The sequence below is a fragment of the Zalophus californianus genome, chromosome 9 (assembly GCF_009762305.2).
Source record: "Zalophus californianus isolate mZalCal1 chromosome 9, mZalCal1.pri.v2, whole genome shotgun sequence".
Lineage (NCBI taxonomy): Eukaryota > Metazoa > Chordata > Mammalia > Carnivora > Otariidae > Zalophus > Zalophus californianus.
The window spans coordinates 115,541,526-115,561,485 of record NC_045603.1 but is presented as its reverse complement, the minus strand read 5'-3'; the positions used below and the strand labels follow the sequence as shown (position 1 = coordinate 115,561,485).

Genomic DNA, 19,960 nt, shown 5'->3' with positions numbered 1-19,960 from the left:
TCTCATTTTGCATGATTCTCTCTCGTTTGTTCAGCTTTATTGCTTTCCACTGCTTTGTCTTCTGGGTCACTAATTCATTCCTCTGCTTCTTCCAGCCTTCTAGAACCATGTTTCTAATCTCGTTTATGGCACTCTTCATCTCTGATTCTTTTTGAACTTTTCTCTACAGTAAGGATCACACTGATGTCTTTTTTTCCTTTCTCAAGCCCAGGGGGTGTCCTTATGATTGTTGCTTTCAATTCTTTATTTTTTATTTTTATTTTTAAAAGATTTTATTTATTTGAGACAGAGAGAGAGAGAGAGAGTACAAGCAGGGGGAGCAGCAAGGGGAGAGAGAGGGAGAAGCAGACTCCTCGCTGAGCAGGGAGCCCGACGAGGGGCTCGATCCCAGGTAGGGATCATGACTTGAGCCGAAGGCAGACACCCAACTGACTGAGCCACCCAGGCACCCCCCTGTTGCTTTTAATTCTAACAGGCATATTACTTACATTTCATTTAGATCTTTGCCTGTGGCCTTGTTTTCATTTGGGATAAATTCCTCTGACTTCTCATTTTGTCTAAGTCGCTGCCTTCTTGTCTGTGTTCCAATTATGTCTCATGCTCCTGACAGTAATGGCCTCTTGAAGATGTCCTGTCGAGCCCACAGCCTGGTGCTTCAGTGAGTGCCTCCGGTGTGTGTTGTGCGCACTCTGCTGTTTTGTTCTGACTGCTCTGTCCTTGAGGCCAGTCATCTGCAAAGGCTCTTTGCCTGTGTTTGGTACCTGGCTTGAATGTGGTGAGTTTTAACTAGGTGTGCTTTGGTCTGTTTGTGAAACGAGTCCTGTCACCACCTCCACTGGAACTGAGGCCCTGCAAAACTCTCTGGTTGGGAGATGTGGTATGGGCTAGGCTTTGTGCTGGTCTTCTGGGGGAGGGGCCCCCCACAGTGGGACTGAGGCAAGCCTAACTGAGAAGGGTGGTTCCACTGGAGTCCAGGGGGATGGTGCTTGGTGTAAGTGAGTTAGGTAGCCAATATTGGTGCCACAGGGCTTCCTACAGGTGGCTCCCTGTTTCTACTGAGGGGTAGGGGAGGTAAATGGCACTAGCTGGTACCTCTGACCCCGGAGAGATGTCTGCATGAACTCTCCCTCTCAGGGGCAGCTCCATGAAGAGGGAGTAATCTCCCCACCATGTGCCCCAGCACTCTTTAGATCGTTCTTTCCCAGCTGTCTGCCCCCAGGGTTGTCTGCCTTCTCTCTAGGAGCCGCATAGTGCCTATGGGCTCTATCCCAGTCAATCCTGTTGAACTTTAAAACTCCAGGCTTTCAGCCCTCCTAGTTGCAAGAACTCATGAAATTCAGCCCCTCTTGTTTTCCAAGCCAGGTGGCTATGGGGAAACCTCCTTGTGCGATCCAGTGTGCTCCTCTCTCTCGCCCTTCTCTGTGACCATGGCTCCTTCCCCTCCACAACAACCAGGATCCATTTTCTTTCCGAAACCATGTCTCCATACTTCCTACCATGTTCGATGTGGCTTCTTCTCTCCCTTTAGTTGTAGAGTTTGTTCTCTTCGTCCTCAGGTCTGTTTCTGGGGTATTTAGGATGATTTGATCATTATGTAGTTCTATTCATGGGACGAGGCAAGACTAGGGTCCTCCTACTTTGTCACCATCTTCCTTTATCTCTGACTACTCACCCATCTATTTACCACTGGGTAACAAATTATTACAGTGAAGTTGAATCTTAGTGTGTATATATATTTAATAGAAGGATGTTGACAGATAATATACTTGAAGTGTTACATTTATTAAGCAAAAAGAAATTATTTATTTTTAAGGATCAGGTTGTTTCTTGTAATGTTGCACAGGTTTTAAACAAATTCTTTTAAAATGTAAACCACCACGTTTTATTAAAATTGAATAAGCTGTTAAAATTGCTACAGCATATCACACCTAAGCTCTCCAGTACAATTTTAAGCAAATATGTATTGTAGAGAAAGCACCAGAAGTAGTGAAGGCAGCAAGACTGTTTCAAAGTAAGCTAAAGCCTCTATCCCTTTTATTCCTCATTCCCTAAAGGAGTTACACTACCAAGTGAAGGAGTTTCCCAGCTGCAGTTTTGAGGCCACAAGTGCAAGCTTAAATGATTGCTCTCAAGACTTCAGCTTTTGCAGGCAATCATGTCCAAACAAATTAAAATAAAACCGTATGATTTTGTTATTTTAACACCAAACTGTGAATGGTGGACTGAAATCAACATGTGAAAGAAAGTTAGGCTCAAAGCTTGTTCCTTTTCTAACAGAGTAGTGTCCTTCTAGTTTTACTGATGTATGAATTTTCATAAGGTGCGGTAACAAAATAAATAAAGTGAAAAAAGTTTTGACGATCTATATACAACTCTGAGATTAAGATAAGTCATTGACTGTATTCTTGAGAGACTTTTAACTCTGTGGAAGCTGTAACATACATTAAAAACTCATCGATCCAAGTAACATAATGATTCTTCTTCCCCCTTAGATCACTCTCTTATGAAGGAGTATATAATTATGATAGCTTATAAGCCAAGATTAGATTAAAAGGAAAATTTATGTGCTATAGACTAAATCCAGATACGGTCAGGTGCTGAGCATTATTTCTGGCTTCAAAGTAGGATGTATCTGTTTCGTCATCTGGTTGGGGTATGAAAGGCATAGTTTGATGCTGCAGATTTTCCCAGTCCACATCACTGAAGAGAGGATGACGTTTCAGCTCTTAGGAAAAATATAAAACAAAACAGAGCATTATAACACTGTTACCTAAGTAAGTACTGTTTTACAGGAAGTAAGGGAAGATCTCAGATATATGTTGCCCGGTTTTGCTTCATACATATGTGTTCAATGTCTGTCTTCCATGTACTTCACAATGGCTCACATTATGTCATTTTGTATAACACTTGACACATGACAGGTGCTTGGCCTGTATTCGTCAAATGAGTGAATGAATGGTTTTCCTTAATAGAAGCCTATATTATCTCATGCCTCCATCTTCTCACACAATCCCTGACTTGATGGGACAAGAGCTTGGCCTGCTTCCTGCTCCCAGACACAGCTTCCACACCACTGATCTTCATGATTAATGCTCCACTTCTCATTCCAAGTCCTTGCTACCTGTTTCTATCTCTGCAATCCTTATCACCACCGATTACCCTAGGTAACTCTGGTAAAAACGTCATCCTCCACTACCTTAATTTCTTTCCTATGCCCCATCCTTATCCTTCATGGTGATTTCAACACATACACTGATGACATTTGTGACATATTCTCTTCATGGTTGACTTCTTTGATTTCATTGATTGTATCTCGACTACATGCCCTTTTAGCAGCATGAATATATCTGGAGTCTTTACGCTTCACTTACAAGATCTCAACTTTGCTCATCTCTTTAGCTACATTTGCGGTACCTGTCTTCTTTCCTAATTCCTTCTACCTGCTAAAATGAAAACATGCGGGATGCCTGGGTGGCTCAGTCCGTTAAGCGTCTGCCTTCAGCTCAGGTCATGATCCCAGGGGCCTGGGATCGAGTCCCGCATCAGGCTCCCTGCTCCGCGGGGAGTCCGCTTCTCCCTCTGCTGCTCCCCCTGCTTGTGTTCTCTGTCTCTCTCTCTATCTGACAAATAAATAAAATATTTAAACAAAAAATAAATAAAATAAAATGAAAACATGCTCTTTTGATCACCCTGTGATATTTGGTTGCTAGACACAACCTCCCGTATCCTCAACCTTTCACTTTATAAGACAAATATAGGGATGTTGGCAAAAAAATTAGGTGACAATCAAGGCATTAAGTAGTTCAAAAAACCAACAACCGAATTTAAGGAAAATATTGGGAGAAGACTACACAGACAGGAAAGAATTATGTGTCTATATTTGGAGTGATGGCTTGGGAAGTCAACATATCTACAAGTTGGTTTTTCCCTAAAGTAAGAGACTGGTAGGAAAACAATAAAATAGCAAAAAGAATCTGTCTCTTAATTGTTCAAAATAAATGTCTGAGCATGGATTAGAGTTACTTATAGCAGTAACTCTTAAACTGATATCTGGCTGCGATGTGACGCTTTATGACTCTCTCATCATAACTATTTATTTAAACTGAACTCACAAAAGAATTCTAAGCCAGTTTAAGATTAACTGTATAAACAGTTGTTGCAACAACTGTTTTTTAACCGAAGACCTCTCCTGTCATCTGCTTCACTATGTAAACTGTTCATTAAACAAACAAACAAAAATCTGAGGTCGTTGGTGAGAATGGTGTTCTATCTCTGTTTATTTCGTCCCTTGCGAAGCAAAATTGCCCCAGTTGAAAACTCCTAAAGTAATTTTTAAAGCTGAGCTTTCAAATGTCTGCACCCTCACTTTACATAGGATTTTCCTCAAATCCCACTGTTCACAGAGGTCTTCCTGACCACTCCAGCTAGAAAATCTCTTGTCAAACTTTGTAGCCACTCACTTGCTTCATCTTTCTTCTCAGTACTCACTGCTAGATGCATTATGTCATATTGTATCTCATTACCTGTGTCTTTCCCCTACAGAGTAAGTTGTACAAGCACATGGATTTTAGTCTGGTTCATCCCTAGGATACCTCCAGCACCCATTGCCTGGCACCTAGAAGTCACTCTACAGGATTCGTTAAATAAGCAAATAAACTGTTGATCTTATTAGAGGGAACACCTAGAAGCTGACACAAGTGACATATTACTGAAGTTCATTTTTCTGAATGCCTTAGACCACATGGAAATGCATTTGGGGACATAGCTGCTTCTTTGTCTATGTATACTTTGTTAGAAAAGGGATTTTAAGGCAGCTGACATTAAACCTAATTGAATCTAAATTAAAGCTAATGAGTTTCCTAGTTTCAAAATTGGAGTTTAATATACCCCTCCATTGGAAAAAACCATTGAATGGATCACAAAGATACCAGATTTGTCTTATTTGAGACAACCTGGAACTTGATACATTTGTCAGTCGATAATATCAGAAATGAAGCAGTCAGAAATTATAGAAGAGAGTTTTGATAACAAAAAAAAATTTCCTGTATTGGTTGATGAGTAACTTTATTAGGCTTTGAAAAAACCCAAGACACTGACAACATAAGATTGCTTTAAGGTACCTGTTTGAGATTAATAAAATTCAGTGAGTGAGCATCCCAACCTGATGCACTGAATTTTAATGCAGAATAAGGACAAATATATCAATGCATATCTAGCAGGCAAAAATAAACTGAAGAAATTTTTAACCAATTTAGCAGTCAGATTATCTATAGTATTGTCCTAGAACTTAGTATCATTATTACAGTTCATCTTAAACAAATCAAGCTAGGAGTTTATTAACACAAAACCTTACCTTTCATACCAGCTCTCTTTGCATTATCAAGAGTTAAAAGTACTTCTACTGCATTTTGAGCATTATCAGATAACTTTTCTTCACCTTCAGGCCAAGGGATATCTACAAATACAAATAGCTTGTTAATCATTGATCAAATAATACACAGAGATAAATGCATCTGTCTTCATAGAAAAAGAATCACCTCTTTTCAGAATATTTTGGAATACTTGTTGTGGTGTTTCATCATTGAAAGGAGGAATTCCTGTTAGAAACTCAAACAAGCAAACTCCAAGTGCCCACCAGTCTACTGCAGGACCTGGAATTTAAGAGGGAGTAGTTGCACTTGCAAGCATTTTGTGCAAATGTTTCATCAACTAAAACGTTACTACATGGATATTTGGGCACAGTCAAGGCATTCATTTCCTAAGGCTTTCTTCTAGTCCATAAGGTACAAAAACCCAAATTATCTTCATTTCAGTAACATGGCAATTATTTTCCTTCTCTGTTCTCCACGAAGTTTAGATTAGCAATTAACACAGCTAGTCAAAGAAAAGCTAAAGTTATCTTTCTTTTGTCACTCACTAAAAACCTCTCATATTCAGGATATTTACTTGTTCTAAATCCTAAAACACTAGAAGAAATACATTTAACCCACAGATTACTCTCTAAAATAGAGTACTTGTCAATTTCAAATGGGGGAGGGAAACAATAACATTTAGATGATTTTGTACTCCACCTACTCACATGGGTATGAGATGAAGTAGCAACACTTATACTAATTGGAGGACAGCCTGGTTAAGGAAGGAAAGCCTTACAGTGTTTTAATGTCCTTTTACTCCTTTTAAAAACAGAGAAGGACAAATTAGTTTAACAAAAAATATTCACTTAAACTATGGCTTGAGGAGGTAATTAGGAGGTAAGTCTTTTTTTTCTTTTAAGATTTTACTTATTTATTTGACAGAGAGAGACACAGCGAGAGAGGAAACACAAGCAGGGGGATTGGGAGAGGGAGAAGCAGGCTTCCCGCTGAGCAGGGAGCCAGATGCGGGGGTTGATCCCGGGACCCTGGGATCATGACCTGAGCGGAAGGCAGACGCTTAACGACTGAGCCACCCAGGCGCCCCTGGAGGTAAGTCTTAATAAATCCGTAGAACTGATTTCTAAAGATCTTTACTGGAAGCATCATCTATACACAAAGATGTTTCCAACAATTATTTTAAACATGACCTTATAATCTGGTTTATAGATTTGTTAGTTCTATGAAAAAGTATTTCTGAAGCAAAGGTTAATTTTAGTCAAAAAATGATTAACTTCAATATAAATTTAAAATAGGAATTCTAGTCTAGTAGTAAATGTGCTTGAAAATTACTCTTTAAAATCAATTTCACGGGACGCCTGGGTGGCTCAATCAGTTAAATGTCTGCTTTTGGCTCAGGTCATGATCCCAGGGTCCTGGGATCGAGCCCATGTCGGGTTCCTGCTCAGCAGGGAGTCTGCTTCTCCCTCTCCTGTTGTGCCTCTCCCCTGCTCGTGCTCTCTTTCTTGCTTGCTCGCTCTCAAATAAAAAAATCTAATAAAAAAATAAACTGCTATAAAATCAGTTTCACAAAATTCATTATTGTAGTTAAGCAACTGCCACCATTCCATTTTAAAACAAGTAGGAAAGCACTATAGAATCTGCCATTAGGAAAATAATCGCATGCATTTAGAGTGCCTCTTCATTGCAAGCCACATAATCCCATCTTCCCTAAGGAACAAAGAATGTAAACAGTCTATAGACTTCTATTTCTATAATAATCACTATAAAAAAAAACCCCATACAAACCACCTTGGTTAGTGGACCTTTTAAGCAGCACTGAGAAAGAATAGATAGAATAACCAAATAACAGAAAAGTAGGGGAGAAGTCAGGAAAAAATAGGTATCTTCATTATTTTACTTAGGTTAGAAACTAGAACCCTTTTCCCAGCTCAGCCAAAATGTACTCATGTCAAAAACTGACACGATTTCTCCATGGATATGTCAGACATACCCATATATTTGAGTCAAAGTCTAATAAGATCACACATGATGATAAACTGGAGCAATTATAATACATACTATTAGCCAGAGAAATAGAACAAACTTGTTTCACACTATTGGTTTTCTAATATGAAACCCCCATCTGTAATTTGTACACTGATACTGTTAGGCCTTTCTGTTTTCTAATAATAATGGAATTCAATGGGTAGGAAAATTCAAGCTCTTTTGTCGGTGCTAATTTTAATATTTTTAATAAGCCTATTTTCTGGGTTGCAAGAAAAAGGCTGTATCTTTACTCTCGGCCGCCTTTAAAAGTTATTTAAAAAATGCTACATGCCTACATTTGTTTTCATAGAGAACATTCTGCCCGGATGTCCTCCTGTTCAGAAGACAGAATACAGTTCATTTTCTATTTCCTAAGTAAGATGAAAGGGAAAATACTTTTTTATGCAATGTGATCTAGTTATACTTTGACCAGTTTAATTTGCTTTGCCATATTACTTTATAGAGAAGTTCACTCACCGGAAGTCAGAAATCCTGCATGTAAGAAAAGAGAAGTTAGGTACGTTGTATTAAAATCATGAGTTCATCCTCACATCCTTCACCAAACTAGATCCTAAATGTTATGCCAGACACAAGGGACACAAAGGTAAATAAGAAAGAGCTTTTTCCAAGGAGAAAACAACCTACTCCAGGCAAGACAAAACAGATAATTTTGACACAATATTAAGAGAAATGAAATAAAAATATGCACAAGAAGCTATGGGAAACTCTGGCCAGAGTTCCTAAGTAATTGGTAGAACGGGGGAGACCATGGAGGGCTCAGAGAAGTCTTAGCTGTTCTCAGCATGATGTTTAGAAACAGAGAGGTCAAGACAAGAAACAAAGTTGCTATAGAGACTGCCCTTGAGGCCTGGGATTTGGGGAAAGAGGTATAAAGCAGTGATTTTTCTTTTTAAATTATGAATTGCTTTGTACTGGGGCCCTGGATGGCTCAGTCAGTTAAGTGTCTGACTCTTGATCTTAGCTCAGGTCTTGATCTCAAAGTTGTGAGTTCAAGCCCTGCATTGGGCTCCATGCTGGGTGTGGAGCCTACTTTAAAAAAAAAAAACAAAACAATTTCTTTATATCATTTGTTATTTTAAGAACTGTGTATCAAATATTTTATAGAAAATGAAAATCTTAAAATAAATCACTAGATAGCTGGGGTAACTCGATGTCTCATTAAAATAGTGGCAAGATCCTAAAAAGTATAAAAGTAAGCTTTATATGTGAAGCTTAGTTTTATACTGTATCCTAAGTAGAGAAAATGTATATTATAGGAAATGAGCTGGCAAACCTGTAACTTAGCAACATGGACACTGTACAAAGATCAGTTAGGTGCCCAGAGGAATTTAGTTGCTTGCGCTAATAAGGGGGAATTCGAAATGTGTTTCAACACTGTAGAGATTATTAACAGTGTTAGTGAGTGCTACCAAGGAATCCTCCTGGAGTGCTATGTAGAAGGGAAACCTAGACTCTTGTCTTAAGAAATTTTCTTAAGCTTTTGCAGTGGAGATAAATGTAATAACATAAGGTAAAATGACATAAGCTTTAAACAATTTCTAATAAAGTGGCAGAGACATGAACTACTTCTCCATAGGTGGCCAATGGATGCTTTGTGAAAGAGGTAGCATTTGAACAGATAATGAGATGAGAAGAAATTTGACTGGAAGAGGACTGGGTTCTGGCTTTTTTCAACGAAGGCAAAATACTTGTGCAAAATAAGGAAAACCTGAAAATAATGTGTCTAAGAAGTGGAATGGGAACATAAGACCTATAATGAGATTCTTTGACTCCGCCAGTGCCTTGATCGTAGACTACCCAGACGCCAAACTGTGTGTGCGAAACACATTTGTTGTTTATAAAAGAGATTCCTTGAGAGACGAGGCTAGTATAAGAGCTTAGAGCCTCCGATGCCATGATCAGTAATCTGGATTTTGTTCTGCAGGTAGGAAGGAGCCATCGTGGTTTTTAAGGGGAGAAGCAGAATGACGGGCCACTTTATGTCTTCCGAGGGAAAATCTGGTGGCAATGATTATAGACGATAGGATGAAGCTGATGTCCCAGGAAGAGAGCTCGTAAATTAATGAAAGGGAAAGAGGAGGTTCTTACAGAAGACAGTGGCAGAGATTAAAAGGTGAGAAGAAATTCTGCAGGGACAGAACTGACTGGATTTAAAAGCCTGAATGCAGGGACAACGTCGGTGTCATCACGCAGATGGCAGAACCGAGAGAGGAAACAGAGGAAGAGCAAGCTGGACACGTCCTGTACTGACACACAGTACTTGAATCCCCAGGGCAATGCCGCGCAGGTACTTTGGCCACGTGTACGCCCCTAGAGAAAGTCAGGATTAGAGACAGATATTTGGGAAGCACCGACGAGGACGTGACTGCTGAAGTCACGGGAGAGATATTAACAGGAAGCAGGGGTAGGGAAACAAGGGAAAGGGCAGGATCGGGAAGAATCTCTATATACTGAAGAGCTGAGGAGTTAGCAACAGAGGGAAGACGAAGGAGACCGAGAAGAGGCTGGCAGATCTGACAAGAGTGACGTCACTGACGACTGGTAATAAAAAAGCGCCAGTTACAGGCGCCCGGAGGGCTCTGTCAGTAGAGGGTACGACTCTTGATCTCAGGGTTGTGAGTTCAAGCCCCATGTTGGGAGTAGATCACTTACAGATAGAAATCCTAAAAAAAAAAGTGTCAGTTAAATGGTAGGGATAAAAATCAGATTGCCAGAGCAAAAATAATCAGGCAAAGGAAAGAGGCAACCTTTGAGAAGGTGGGTGGTGGGGAAAGACAAGGGTGGAAGCTTATTGGCAGGCTAAGGAGAAAAGCAGCATAGAAATAAAAATAGAAGGGGTGTGTGTGTTGAGGGGGGGGAAGATGAGACAGTCGATCACCAAAGGAGCCTGAAGAATAGGGAAGTAACTGACAAGATCAAGAAGGTGATCACATTATGGACTGAATTATGTCTCCCTGAAAAGACATGTTCAAGTCTTAACCGTGAGGTCCTCTGAGTATGCCATCTGCAAATACGGTCCTTGCAGAGGTCACACTGGAGTAGGGTGGGCCCCTAATCCAGTATGACTGGTGTCCTTATAAAACACAGCCACGTGACCATGGAGACAGGGAGAATACCACATGCTGGTCTGAGTGAGGCCCCTGCAAGCCATGGGTTGCAGGCAAACCACCAGAAGCTGGAAGGGGCGAGGTCGTTCCCCTACACCTTTCAGAGGGAGCATGGTCCTGTCCACGCCTAGATTCCAGACTTCCAGCTTCCAGAACTGTCAGACAATAAATTCCTGTTGTTTTGAACCATCCAGTGTGTGGCACTTGATTATAGAAGCCCTAGGAAACCAATACAGTTCGTTTCAGAAGGCAGGAAGGGAAAATTCTTCAGAGAGAGGAAGGGGAAAAAAGACGCTAGGTAAAAATGCCACCCGGTCTTCCTCTGTTGCGTCCCGAAGATGGCTCCTCTCTGGCTTGACCCTTGTGGTGAGGGTCTTCTAAGTTTCTGAGCGCGAGCTCTAACCAGGAGTGCGCTGCTACAGACTGAACAGAAGTTTTGGCTCAACTCTGCATTCCTGAGCCAAAGCTGGAACAGACCTCAGGAGACTTTTTTGAACTAAGATGACAGAGCAGGTGGGCGGTAGGACTTCTCTGGGGCCCGGAGACTGAGTGGGAAGGCAAAGATCAAATGGCTGCATGTCTTCTTTTACCATAAGAAATGCCATATTTACGAGAAAAGAGTGTCACATGAGTTCCTGTTCTCTCACTCTAGGCAATTCAAATACCAAAGAAATTTAGAACAATTTCACCTCAAAAGAAAATGTAGTGCTAGAGAACACTTCAGAAACTCAAGACATGGAAGCCTTACCATGGGCTCTGCCCAATAACAGCTCAGGTGCGAGGTAGTCCGGAGTCCCAAGAATCTACCCATCATCCACGGGGGCTGCCCCTCGCCTCACACTCTTTGGAGTTCGGTATGGGGTTCCTGATTTGACCTGATTTGGGGTCTGCTAATTTAACAAGAGTTTACAATAAATATCTTCATTTCTGTTTTTCTTTTTAAGATGTTATTTATTTATTTGACAGAGGGAGAGAGAGAGGGAGAGAGCCGGCACAAGCAGGGGGAGGGGCAGAGGGAGAAGCGGGTTCCCTGCTGAGCAGAGAGCCCGATGTGGGGCTTGATCCCAGGACCCCGGGATCATGACCTGAGCCGAAGGCAGACACCCACCTAACCAACTGAGCCACCCAGGCACCCCATAACTTCATTCCTTTTACAGTGAACAGAAATGCTAAAAAAGCAAAGCTAGGCTGCTGGGCATAAAAGACATACTCAAATCCCTGATCAGTTTTGAAAATGGACTCATTACCAACTATAATTTTGAACAGTCCTGATAGCTGGTGAAATTAAATAGCTTAGATAAGACCAATTATTTCAATAAGATCAAGATATGCAAGAAAGAATGAAGAAATCCGCAAGAAAAATTTCTTTCTTGGTAGAATGGATTAATACAAACTTAAGAATGGTCACTGAGGGACGTTGTGGCTGACAAATGATTGAATTACTGGGACAACACATCAGCTGGAACAAAATATAAATAACTTCTTGTGCTAATTGGTATGTAAGTTTTAAAGATACTTTGTGGTCTCACAAGGACTCTGTGAGACCAGTGGGAGAGGTGTCAGCATATTCTACAGAGAGGTAAGAAGCTGAGGCTCTGAGGAAAACGGACTTCTAAGTCACTCAGTAAGTTCTGAATAGAAAACTCCAAGTCTTGTGACCCTAATTCAGAGTTTGTACTCTCAACTTTATGTCATATCTCCAAAAAAAGAAAAAAAATGAAACTTTGGGTTTGTTAAGAAAAAGGTTTAGAAAATAAAAATAACATAAGATTTGAAATATATATTTTCCAACTATTTCCTACAAAGAAAAGAGATAATCTAGGAAGGTCCTTAAAAGGGAGTAAGATAGAGTGAACTTTAATATTGTATCTTAGAGTTGCTGTTGTCAAGTGAAAATATGTGACTGTAAATATGTAAACATGTGATTGAAAATATGTGACAGTCTAGGGGCACCTGGGTGGCTCAGTTGGTTAAGTGGCTGCCTTTGGCTCAGGTCATGATCCCGGGGTCCTGGGATCGAGCCCAGCATCGGGCTCCCCGCTCAGTGGGGAGTTGGCTCCTCCCACTCCCTCTGCCCCTCCCCGCTGCTCATGCATGCATGCGCTCTCTCAAATAGATAAAATCTTATAAAAAGAAAATATGTGAAAGGCTAGAGAGCAAATGAAGAAGTGCTTTAGTTAATAATAATAAATTGCTACCAGCTTTGCCTTTTGGCATCAAAACCTCCCAACAGTCCACAGATTCCCAACCAGCAGAACAGAAAATCTCAGATAGTCTAGGTGAGAGGCAAGTATCTGGCCTTCATAGTTTATGGGTATAAAATCTAACGACAAAGTGTTAAAAAGTTAGAACATACCTGATATGGCATATAGGATGTTCCTTTTTGATTAGGGGTTATAGCCATGGGATACGAACCACTATAAACACATGAAATTTCCATTGCATCTAAAGAGGTAATGCTCATTTTGGATGGTTCTGAGTCATTGGACGCATTGATATGACTGTTAAAACTTCGAAAAGCTACAGCATTTCTTTTAGATAAGGTTAATGTTTTCAACACCTCTGAAGACGGAGCTAACATTTTTTGGCTACTGCCTTGGACAGCAGGATTCTCATCACCTTTCGGCAAGGTATTCTCCTGCCAGCTGGGTGATATGGTGAGTAGGTCTTCAGTGTTTGATTCTTCAAAAGAGGATTCTTTGATGCTTTTATCTGGATCTAAGGACTGCCTTTCTAATGAACTTTCCATGATAGAAATTCCGGGAAAAGATGAATCGGAGTCCATACAAATACTTTTAGAAGCTCTCTCAGCGTCGGAACATAGAAAACTAGAACTGAGGAGGTCCTTCTTGTCATTCTTATCACAGTCCTCATCCAGTTCACACAGAAGGTTTTTTGCTATCATTGGGGTAGGTGATTTTTCTGGGGTGTGTGGTTTACCAATGAAAGAACTGACCACGTTCTCCTCATCAGCACAGTCACTTTGCTGACCACATACAGATAGCTTCAGGTCTTGGACCTCAGTTGTTAAGCCCGTCCTTTGATTTATATAACCATCGCTCATTTCATTTCTAGACTTCTGCTCTACACAGTTTTTTTTATTCTGTATGATGTTCTGACAAGGACTAGAGTCAACTAACTCAAAATTTCTTTTAAAACCTCTTTTCCCAAGGTGCTCTTCAGTCCTATCACCAGAATCCACAGCCCACTGCTCTGACTGGTGAAAACCAGACTGTGCTGTGTCAGTGGCCACATGAATATTATTTATATCCAGTTCTTTTGCTTCCCAAGAAACTTCCCCGGGGAAGCATTTTTTAGCCAGGTTTACACAGGAGCTTCCAGTCTCAGGAACGGCACTGCTGTTATGAATGGGAGAAACTGCTAACTCAAGATCCTTTTTATCGAAACCTTTGGTTTCAATGGAATCGGTAGATTTTGTACATGAAGGCTTTTCTATTATATTCCAACTCATCACCGTAGAGCCCAATGCATTGTCACTTTCCTGAGAGGGAGGAAAAAACACTCTCTTGACTTAGGTGGGATAAATGACTCCATAAATTACTACGCTACCTATTCCCACTTTCCATTGGAACAAAAGAACAACGATAACAGAGAATTAAAGAGCAATATAAACAATTAAGCATGTTTTTATATATATTTTGAGTGAAACACTGGTCTAAAATTCAAACAAACTATCCTTTAATATGTCTTTTCATAATTTAATATGTATTTGTATAATATGTATTTGATAGTCTATAATCCATATGTTTTCTTTTTTTTAAAGATTTTATTGATTTATTTGAGAGAGACACAGGGAGAGAGGGAACACAAGCAGGGGGAGTGGGAGGGGGAGAAGCAGGCCTCCCGCCGAGCAGGGAGCCCAACGCGGGGCTCGATCCCAGGACCCTGGGATCATGACCTGAGCCCAGGCAGACGCTCAACGACTGAGCCACCCAGGCGCCCCTCTATGATACATAGCTGATAGATGTTCTTTAGCTAGCACAAATTAATAAGCAACATTTTCAGGCAAAATCGAGGGTAACGCTATATTATATAGATACCTTCTTTGCAATATGGGTACAGACGATTCTGTTTTGAATTACAAAATGCACAGGACTTAAAATACAGTTAATGGAAAATTATAGACAAAACTTTTGTTAACGGAAACAGGTATCACTTCGTACAAGTATAATAAAACCAAGCTGATAAAGATGAAGCTAAACGAATCATAATTTATAATTAAAACCCAAAAATAACAGGAATTAAAATCCACTGTCAACAAGATGAAACGATGAGGCATTGATAACAAACCACTTGCCTTAAAATCTGTTTGAATTCTAACTATCTGCAGGTGCTTTTGTGCGATCAGAGCTTTATACAGAGTATCATACATTGGTGTATGGTAATCAGGATTTTTACAAGATTACTAAGAGTGCGTCTTCCATAAACTCGAACACTGCCTATTTTTGGTATGTAAAAATCAAACTTCATTAACTTACTTAGTAATAATAAGGAGTGCTTAGTCATGAACAACAATAGCAAAAATCCCTAAATTACAACTCACAGATCTGCAGGCACAGATCATCCAGGGATTAGCACAGGGTTTATCAGGGTTCCCCTGTGGTCCATCGTCACTCCTCTGATCATAACTTGAGAAGCACTACCATAATCCAATCATTGTATTCCCCACAGATACAGAAGGGGTAGGGAGAAGGTAAAGCTGTGTATGGTTTGACATATTACACAATATGCTTTCTTGAACAGCAAAGAGGTGAAGTAAGTTATTAGGAAAGGAAATCTGTTTATCCTGTAGCGTGTATTACCTGTAGAGCAGCCTATAAGAGAAGGGAAAAAGATCAAGAAACACTGCCTTGACTAAAAAATAATCTGACTTTACTTCTAGAACACAAATATCCAACAACGAAGAAAATCACATTACTGAGAATAAGGAGTAAATACAATCCAAATTATTTACTCAAACAGAAGGTCTACTTTTTGCGTATTGACATAATTCTAATCTAACATTATTTTATGTGCACTCTATGAAGGAAACCTTATTATAATTTAAAACTTGGGGTGCCTGGGTGGCTCAGTCGTTAAGCGTCTGCCTTTGGCTCAGGTCATGATCCCAGGGTCCTGGGATCGAGCCCCGCGTGGGGGTCCCCGCTCAGCGGGAAGCCTGCTTCTCCCTCTCCCACTCCCCAGCTTGTGTTCCCTCTCTCGCTATGTCTCTCTCTGTCAAAGAAATAAATAAAATCTTTAAAAAGATAAAAAAATTAAAATAAAATAAAAATTAAAAAATAAAAAAAAGCCCATCTAGATGCCCTGAAACAAATATTTACTATCATTTTTCTGCAAGCTCATTATATATTAATCATGAATAATTCTGCATTTGAATGAGAAATGAAATACTTAAAAATAATTTGACAGATTATACACGGAAATGGAGACTACCTTCACTGCCATTCATGTAACAGTTTCATTTCCTTATAGAATGTACATGGAAAGGTATAAAGTGTCTCCACCGTTAATGTGACATAGGAAAGAGGCTGGGGTTGGGATAAAGGTCACTCTAGCCTGGCAGTCCTTCTCCCATCGGGGGCTGCTGTGGCACTCAGACTGCACACTGGATACGAAGGTGTGGGACTGGCTGCTGGCACTGGATGTAGCCAGCCTTCTCCTGGACTGCAGGAGGTTAGACGTTAGGCACTTCACAGGCATCCTGGGATTGGAGGCAACTGTTTCAAGACCTGTATGTATCGGAGCTTATGTCACATCTGTCTGAGTTCCTCACCAAACCTGAATCTTTCCAGATAATTAGGCAAAGTATTAAGTATTGTACATCAGAGCTCTGTCTGTGTAAACATTATCCGATCCGCCAGGATGGCTCAGGTGTTTTGGACATACAAGTACTGTTGTGAACGTTTACGGAGAAAAAAGCAAACCCTCAACATTCACAGGTGAAAATCAGGACAAAAGAACTAAGCTGTAATTAGGAGGAAACCCATTATCCACTTTGAAACTCTTCTTGATAAAGGAGCATTATTGATATGCTATATCCAGATATGATATAAGATAGGAATGTGACTAAATTTACTCAGTTCAATTCGTATTTAATTAAAACCATAGCTTTAGGGGCACCTGGGTGGCACAACCAGTTAAGGATCTGACTCTTAGGTTTCCACTCAGGTCGTGATGTCCGGGTCATGAAATGGATCCTCGCATCGGGCTCCAGGCTTAGGATGGAGTCTGCCTGAGATGCTCTCTCCGTCTCCCTCCCCTTCCCGCCTGTGCTCTCTCGCTCTCTCTCAAATAAAAAACATAGCTTTTTTCCAATGTTGAGGCTTATGTGCTCACAAGCGTGAATTATCTACATCCATGAGGGATATTTTATACGACTGGGTAAAACAAGTAACAGTGAATTGGCTAACAGCAAGCCAGTACAAGAAAGCAGCATCACCTACATGATACATGTTTGTCTCTCATAGACTCACGCTAAAAACTGTTGTTCCTGAACTTATGAGACACAATAGGCTTTTACTAAAGATCATATGTGCATATACAGATTTTCTATGTATATAAAAAGATATGTATATCTTGCCTTTTCTTTCCCAAAGCAGGTGAACTCATGACTTTAATCTCAAGTAAATTCTTACAATTTTTTGATTTAATGAATCTTGGAACTTTAAAACTAGAAACAGAATTTCAATGGCCATCTAAAGCAACTTTATTTTTGGTACATAAACCCTCTCAATGAAATTCCTCACTCATTGGACACTGACCTTGATATTTGACTAAACTGCTCAGCTTGTCCCTCCCCCCCGCCCCAGTAATGTGGAAATTTGTGTCTACCCCAATGCCATGTGCGCACTGTGTATTTGCTAAAGAGTTCTCTCTGGATCAGTGATATAATCAGACCATTCCTTTCTTTGGAACTTTTGTGTTTTTTATTTTATTTTTTAAAGATTTTATTTATTTGACAGAGAGAGAGAGAGAGAGCGAGCACAAGCAGGGGCAGAGGGAGAGGGAGAAGCAGGCTCCTCATTGAGCAGGGAGCCCAATGCGGAACTCGATCCCAGGACCGTGGGATCACGACTGGAGCCTAAGGAAGATGCTTAACCATCTGAGCCACCAGGCGCCCCTCTTTGGAACTTTTGAGGACTCCCCTTTTTCTACAGCTTAAATTCTAGGTTCCCTGTAATGACACTTAATCCTTCCCCATCTACCTGCTAAGCTTCCCTTCCCCTTGCACATGCTTCCCATTCTCACAAAACACGTTTAATCCCCATTGTCTGAAGATGGAATACTTCCAAGTGTCTGTGCCTTTGTTCATGCCTCTACCCGAAATGCTTTTCCAGTACACTTGGAGCTACTGCTATATCTTCATTGAGAACCGTTCCTTATTTTCCCAGTTAGCATTTAACACTTTCTGTGTTGTATCACAGTATCCTTCTTGCAATTTTATTTTAGAGGATTGCTATTGTTATCCCTTTACACATGTAATCACCACAGAATTACAAGTTCTTCTGAGGCAAGGACCTCTCTTATTCATCTTGATATCCACTTGGTGACCAGCAGTGCCTTGCCCTGATTTACTTCTGACTAGATTTAAAAAACAACTAAGGGAGATGCCATTACTTTCATTTAAGAATAAGGCTGTAGTAGCAACTGCATATTCTGTATTTTAGTACTTTTTATTTGTCAAAGCTATTTATGTTTTTCAGCCATTTTGATTTCCACAGAAGTGATTTTGACAGAGAAATAAGACTCACTGACTTTGGAAGAAAGGGTCAGTGGACAGATAATTATAGTTGCAATCAGGACTTGGCTTACCCACTTCTAGTGTGTAACTAAACATTTTCAAACATTCATTTTCTCATTTGTAAGGGAGATATCCTGGATATGTACAGATTTGAGGACTAAATTAAAAATGAGGTAACATCTACAAAAACATGTGACACTAATTGCCCTTCAAAGCATCATTATTCACATTCCCAAGATGAAGAACATCAAGCGCAGAGAACTAAATCATCCACCGTTGCTAAGTTATAAAAGGTGAAGTTAAGTGCTATACAAATGTCCCATTCTCTTCCTCCACTACTTTTGTTTTTCATTGTGAGCTAATGAAAAATTATATCTTTACTTCAACTATTTTATTTCAAAATCTTTTGGAAATAATTTTATAAAGACACAAAATATTATAGGTACTACATCTTCTCTATATAAGATTTCCATAGACCCAGTACAGTGAAATTTACCCAATGATCATTCTAATACCAAACTAACTGAGGAATATCTCATTAGCTAGGTATTTTATTCTGTTGACTTAAAGATCTACAACAGGGGTGCCTGGCTGGTTCAGTCAGTAGAGCATGTGACTCTTGATCTCGGGATTGTAAGTTCCAGCCCTATGTTGGATATAGAGATTACTTAAAATAAACTCTTTATTAAAAAAAAAAAAGATCTGCAACAATCTGTGTCAGAAATGGCATTTAAACGAAGAAATATAGGAATGCCACAGACTGTTCAAGTATTTGTATTTCAAACCCCTATTAGAAATTTAAAAATTCAAAAACATTTTGTTCCTCAAAAGACACACTTAATGGAATGAACTACCTTTTTCTTTTATACTCACATGAGTTTAGTAGTTTGCTAGAATAAGGAGTAGTATCCCTGTGATCTACAGACATAGGACAAATTAGTCCTTGAGAAAGGTGCGATGTTTCAGATACATGGGTTGAAAGAATATTTGTAGAGTCTTTGTTTTTTTCTGCAACTGGTGTGTTCTATTAAAGAGAGAAAAACAAAAACAAATGCTAAGATTTACCGCCACAAAACACCACCTAAATACATAGACTGTTATACCACCTAAGTAGATAATGTTAAAGTAACTCAACATGCTTGATATTTAAATTTATTTTGAACATTTATTTTAAAAAAGCATTTACAATTTTAAATGGCAATCATGAGAGGGCATGTCATGTGACTTTTTTCTAATCAAGTGCTTACAAATCCCAAAGAGCTGATGAGAGATAACACTGGTCCTGGGGTTCTTGAATAATCTTGTCTAGGTTTAGCCATTGATGGTGTCGTAAGGATATCCATCATATTGATGACTATGTATGGAAAGAAAAGTATATGAAATTCTTTAAAAACTTCAATATTTTTGTCTTACTAGTCACTAATCATCTGTTCTGAACTTTGTCCGCTTTCCACATTAACATTATCTGTAACACTGGCTTGTGTAAGATGAACGTATCCAGAGAAGCCACCATGCCATGGAGTAAACATATACAACAAGCAGACAAAGACAAATACTATATGATCTCTATTATATATGGAATCTTAAGAAACAAAACAAAACTAAGCTCACAGGTACAGAGAACAGTTTGCATGGGATGCCAGAGGCAGGGGTGGAGGATAGGAGAAACG

General features: G+C 39.8%; 1 protein-coding gene across 1 annotated transcript in view; it reads right to left on the bottom strand.

The window, feature by feature from the left end:
- Positions 1–1,636: 1,636 nt before the first annotated feature.
- LOC118355977 (serine/threonine-protein kinase greatwall-like) overlaps positions 1,637–19,960 on the bottom strand; it is a 36,214-nt gene continuing 17,890 nt past the window's right edge. Inside the window, 9 exon segments of the mRNA XM_035721919.1 lie at positions 1,637–2,725; positions 5,354–5,455; positions 5,538–5,651; positions 7,878–7,892; positions 11,277–11,418; positions 12,885–14,030; positions 16,106–16,278; positions 19,164–19,314; positions 19,538–19,644. Of these exon segments, the coding sequence (XP_035577812.1) occupies positions 2,568–2,725; positions 5,354–5,455; positions 5,538–5,651; positions 7,878–7,892; positions 11,277–11,418; positions 12,885–14,030; positions 16,106–16,278; positions 19,164–19,314; positions 19,538–19,644 (2,108 nt within the window). The 3' untranslated portion in view covers positions 1,637–2,567.